At 41.2% G+C, this 6,034-nt stretch overlaps 1 protein-coding gene across 1 annotated transcript in view; it reads left to right on the top strand.

Annotated features, from left to right (window-relative positions):
• Positions 1-387: 387 nt before the first annotated feature.
• The window catches only part of WSB1 (WD repeat and SOCS box containing 1), a 32,145-nt gene continuing 26,498 nt past the window's right edge, over positions 388-6,034 (top strand). The window contains exons 1-2 of the mRNA XM_077482406.1: positions 388-585; positions 5,499-5,667. Coding sequence (XP_077338532.1) covers positions 546-585; positions 5,499-5,667 — 209 coding nt within the window. The 5' untranslated portion in view covers positions 388-545. The remainder of the gene's footprint in view (positions 586-5,498; positions 5,668-6,034) is intronic.

The following is a 6,034-nucleotide window of genomic DNA, read 5'->3' as shown; positions in this document are numbered from 1 at the left end:
AAAATGACATGGTGTGTCCTTGAGGGCTGTAACACTTATGTGCCCACTTATGCCTCTATCTCCTCATGCCTTTTGTTGCCACATCATCAACCAATTTATTTGACATACTGGTTCAAGTAGCGCACTAGGCCAGAGTGCATATGTGTTTCTATATGTTCCTTATTCTAATAAACCCTAATAACCTTTGGATATTGTGTGCTAAGCGCCCCTGCATTCCATACACATTACTCAAACGTCTTAGTTACTGGCAGCCTGCCCACAGAGAACATGGCGGCAGTCTTTACAACATTCCCCAGGGAGCGGCCAACGCCTCGGGCGCTTCTTGCATCCAATAGGAAGGAGACGTGCTTGCTCCGCCCAGTTGGCCGGGTTTTCCGGACTGTATGAGCCATTTTGCAATCAGTTGTTAGCGTGTGAGTTTGTGGAACGGCCGGGAGGGGGAAAGCATTTGCTTGGTGGAGATTGTATTGCGAGCGGTGTGTTTTGATATTATCAGGAATATTTCTCGAGACACCTTCTTCCCTCGACGTCTGGTTCCTATTTAGATGGCAAGCTTTCCCGACTTTGTAAACGAAAATGAAATAGGTGAGTAAAGCCTCGGCGTTTGAAAGCACCGTGTGACGTCACGCTAGAGGATTTCATTTATAATGTGTGAACTATGGTTTGTATTAGGATGGTATGTGCATGGTTTCCTCCATGTATGCTGCAATGCCATTGGACAGTGCTTCCACCCTGGGGGATTTACTAAGGCTCGAGTACAGAATCAAGGCTCACTTCTGCATAGAAACCAATCAGCGTCCAGGTTTCATTGACGAAGCAAGCTGAAGCTAGAAGCTGATTGGTTTCTATGCAGAAGTGAGCCTGATTTTTGTACTCCAGCTTTAGTAAATAAACCCCATACTGTCCATTTAATATAAATATACATTTTTTTTATTCTAGCCATAGATTTAGTGTCTGTTCTGTAATGTGATTAAAAAGATCGAAGAATGCATCATACTCTTAACAATTCAATTATTTACTTGCCTACTAATAAACTTTTCATCTAGGCTAATCGAAATCCTCTTGCTGAAATGGATCGCTGGCACAGTATGTCTATGATGATTCCTAGCTATGATCATATTACTCGATTGACCAGGTCCTCATGCGTATGGCCGACCTAACACACAGCTGTCGGTAACAACGATGAGCCTAGCTCCATGGTCAGTGCACGACTGGAGCAGCTGTGTGAGATCAGCTTCTGGTTTTTATCTTCAAAGCTAAAGATTGAAGATGATTGGTTAGATAGCACTGCTGCTCCATTCTTAAAGTGATTGTAAAGCTACTCTTATATTTATTTATTTTTAAATCACAAACCCATCATACTTTCCTCCACTGTGTAGTTTGTTTTGCACAGCGTGGCCCCGAACCTCATCTTCAGGGTCCCCTGGTGGTGCTCACAGCTCCTTGCATTGTATAACCCCCTAGGAGAAGTGCTTTCCCTTGGGGGGGGGGGGGGGGGGGTTACCTTGTGGGGATGCTCCCGAGTCCAGCATTTGCATGCATAGACGCAAAATGTTGGACTCGGCGCCTGCATTGTTGGATTTGATTGACAGCAGTGGGAGCCAATGGCTGTTCTGCTATCAATCTATCCAATCGAGAACCCCAGGCAGAGAGCTAGAGCACGTCTCTGCTGAAGGAACGAATGGGGGTCAGGTGAGTTAGACCAGTGGGGGTTTGGTCGGTGTTCTGTGCATTAAGGTGGAAAAAAAGGGGTTGTAAACCCTTGCGGTTAAGTCTGACTTTGACAGCAGCGGGAGCCAATGGTGCTTCACCGCTGCCTCAGCCAATGAGGGTGAAGCAGCTAAGTCTCTTGTGCAACCTCACTGGATCAAAATGTGGCTCAGGTAAGTATTAGGGGGGCCGCTGCACAGAAGACTTTTTATCTTAAGGCAAAAAATAAAAACTACCTTTACAATCATTTTAATGCATTCACCCACATCCATTTATTGAAGAGATGACCTACACATGCCCCTCCTGGCTCCATGTCACATATGTGTTTCACTCTATGTAGAAGAGGCAAGGAGCCAGACGGCAGATAGTAAATGGATACACGGGTTGATTTGCTATCAGTGCAAAACCTGGTGTAAGCTGTGCATACTTCAGCTTGTTCAATTAAGCTTTGAAAGGGGGGAGAAAAAAAAACTGGAAGCTGATTCGTTTCTTTGCACCAGATTTTTGCACTTTCCAGTTTTAGTAAATCGCTCAGTGACTTGCTGTATGTGGATAATAGCAAGACTCAGCGATCCTGTCTGTGCGTTTTGGCACGTCCATGGGTAGGTGGGGAAGATTAGATGTCAGAGTTGGTGAGCTGTCTGCTGGCTTTACTTTCTGACTTCCCTGAACTGTACACTTCAATAAATCGAAACACACTTTTTTTTTTTTTTTTTTTTTTTTTTTTTTTTTTTTATGGCCTTTGATTTTCTAATAAGGACAAATCAACCATCATTCATTGCCTGGACAACATGTGAAGGCATGGGATGAAAAATGATTGACGGAAAATCTGTTAATGTGGTCGCCAGTCAGGAAAAATCATTGGCTTTGTATACTGCTGTAAGAATTGCAAACCAAATGTTAAAGTTCTGTATGCTGGTATTGTCATATGATTGAATTTAGTTTCCTAAATTCTAACGGTTTACAGCGAGCTTAAGTTTCTCTTCATAAAGCTTTAACACACAAGTATGGATCTTTTATAACAGATAACTGTTATATATATATATATATATATATATATATATATATATATATATATAATATAAAAAAGAGCTTTTAATGTTCCGCTTTCTATCATTGGTACACTGACACAGTGCTTCATCTTATGGCTTTGTTTTTTCTATACACTGACCCTTAATTACAGTGATAATTACAATTCATTTTCAGGCTAATCACTTTATCACAAGGCTTTAGTTTTATTTTGTTTGCCGTAAAGATTACATTTTTGTATTTTTAGATGCTTGCATGAGTTGCATGTAATTTTAGGCATGACTGTAGCGCTTGTCATGGTCTGAGATGCCATTGTGTATGTTATGTTTCCCATGTCTCCACACTGTATGCTCCCCTCCCCCTCTTTTAAGTGGAATTTTTTTTTTCTTCACCTATTTCTGCTGCTTGACATTTGTCCAACCAAAGCCCTTTATTTCCACCCTTCCCCCTACCCTCCCTTCTCCCATCCCCCATATGACACACACGCACACACTCCCCTCCCTGAACACCACCCTTTTCAGAGCAGTAGTGCTAGCCTGCTGTATGGAGGATGGAAATTGCTACGTTGGTTATCGTGCCCTTTAGTTTGCCTTTTTTTTTTTTTTTTCCTTATACAATACACATTTTCTTAATGATTGTTCATTGAATCCTGTATTGCCACATTAATTAGCCATGATTGGAACTTATTAAGCTCCATACCTTACCTTGTTTGGATTTACCTTGTTGCTTTTGTTCCGTGTAATTAAAGTTCATCTCCCAGGTATGAAAAACAATGTATAATTTTTTATCTTTTTGTGCATGGTTACATTAGTCCAGCTTGGCACAATGTAAGTATGCGTAGCTCATACCTAAAGGGATCCCAGTGGAAAGTGGTCATCACTGTAGTAGATGGTACGTCTACAGTGATCGCTATCTTCTGGGTTCTGTGCCAGGTGGCTGCCCCACTTTGCACTAACAGGGGTTGCCCACTTGGGACTGTTGCCATTACCAGAATATTCTATTCTATTCTATTATATACACACATTATATATAAATAAAAAATTGTATTTTCTTACTGATTGTATGATGTGGGGATTGTGACGTCACTGCCCTATTTCTCCAAATCTGAGGATGCTTTGTATGTAAATGACTGCCAGATGTTATTCGCTTTAGGAATAAAGCCTGATTGAGCACAATGAATTAATTTTTATAATCTAATTGCCAATACCTTTGCCAGCAACTTGATGTCTGACAGTATGAATCAGGATTACTTGGATATTCTTACCAGGTTTCAATGAGACAATTACTGCTTCAGTCATGGATGGGGGGGGGGGGGGGGGGGGGTTGGTAGTTAGTGAACCTACCTCCATGCCAACTAACCAAAACCTCCTCCTCCTCACCCCTAAATCCCGCTACAAAGCAAAGGGAGAACGAAGATTTGCAGTTCAAGGACCATGGCTATGGAACGCTCTACCCACTAAAATCCTCATGGGGGGGGGGGGGCCTCAAGACCCACCTCCTTCTAAGGAACAGGAAGTGCACGATGGATCGAGTGCCTTGAGGCGATTTCAGTTTGTAGCACTATAAAAAATCATTCATATTTAAAGACATTCAGATTATATTGAAGAGATTTTATTGAAAAAGCGCTTATGTTCTTTGTACACGTGAGTTTGATAATTTTTTATTAAATTACTTGAAATGAAAAACGGAGTTACACTATTGTGGTCCCTGCTTTCTTCTTTTATATCTATCCCATTACCTATGATGATTTATGTGGATGGAGACATACTGTAGAGGAAATAGCCACACTTGAAATTCTTCCAGAAAAGGACAACACCGAAAAAGCCTATGTATATCTACAAGCATATATGATCCTCCAAATATAATTTTGAGTAGGATCCATTAAATCTGGTAAGCCCCCATTTTATGTGGTGGAGGGTCCACGCGGTGATTGTGCGATCATTCCTTGGAGAAGGTGTAGGACTGTTTTCACTTCATCGTATCATACACAGAAAATTTGGAGAATTTTTCACTTGTTTTCACGTTTTCCTATTTGATATATTTTTTTTATATATTTGTTTGGACATTCTAGCTTTAATTATCATATATAGCAAAGAGTGTTTAAATATATTTCTTTGTTTGCACAGTCTAATGTATGCACTGATTACATTGGTCACATTGTAATGTGGTAAAAACAAATAAGCGCTACACTGTTTTTCACAAAATTTATTTATGCCACATTTGTACACCTAGATGTTGTGTTAGCTGCTGTTTGTATACCGTCTACACATTTGAATAGCGCAGTGTTTTTGGTTCCTGCTTCAGGTCCCCCCCCCCCAAACACAGCTATTACCTTTTTGTATCAATTGACCCTCCCTCCTAGATTGTAAGCTCTAGTGAGCAGGGCCCTCAGATTCTTCTTATACCAGATTGTAACTCTAATGTCTGTGCAGTGCTTAATAAAATGAAAAAAAATTGCTTGTTCTGTGAATGGCAGCAGCGCCAAGCGAGTGTCCCCCCCCCCCCCCCCTTTTGGTTACTATGAAGAAAGGCAGCTGCTCGGCGTTGGAACAAGAAGATTGCGGTCATCATTTAGTAGCATTAACTACTGTAGTGATTTGTAAGCTTCACTGTAATCCCCCAGGTTGTGATGAGTAACACCATCATAGTTTTAATTTGTAGTAAAGGGAATCTTTAAGCATGCAAAGAGTGTATAGACTTCGTTTATTTCTTTGACTTCAAATTAAACATCTCTGATTTCACTAAATATCTCATTTCAGCAAGATCACGGGCCATTGGGGAACTTATATCACCAACTTCTCCGTTTGAACAGAAGTATGGCCGTGAAAACTGGACAGTGGCTTTTGCTCCAGATGGCTCCTATTTTGCTTGGTCTCAGGGTCAACGAATTGTGAAACTGGTTCCTTGGTCTCAGTGCCTTAAGAATTTGTAAGTTTTTCGTGTGTGTCCCATTTATTTATTATTATGCATGGAATCCCTTTTAAGTGGGTACCTTTTTTTTTTTTTTTTTTTTTTTTTTTTTTATAAAGCCTAATTCCAAGAAAATGAAAGCCCCCCCCCCCCCCCCCCGCATACCTCCCACTGCCCTACATGTCAAGGGTTAGATGCTTGCTTAGTCATGGGGCAGAGGACTTGGGCATACATACCGGTACTTGTCTTACACCTTGCTCCAACAGGCTCTTGAGTGCTGCAACCAGTTGCGGTTGACTCTAGCTTCCTTTAACCATTTTCACCCCCTTCCCACCCAAGCCAGCTTTCAGCACTGTCACACTTTGACCATTGTGCAGTCATGCAA

The sequence above is a fragment of the Lithobates pipiens genome, unplaced genomic scaffold (genome assembly GCF_037356315.1).
Source record: "Lithobates pipiens isolate NorthernLeopardFrog02 unplaced genomic scaffold, aLitPip1_a1.2 Scaffold_16, whole genome shotgun sequence".
Lineage (NCBI taxonomy): Eukaryota > Metazoa > Chordata > Amphibia > Anura > Ranidae > Lithobates > Lithobates pipiens.
This window is presented reverse-complemented; position numbering and strand designations above follow the sequence as displayed.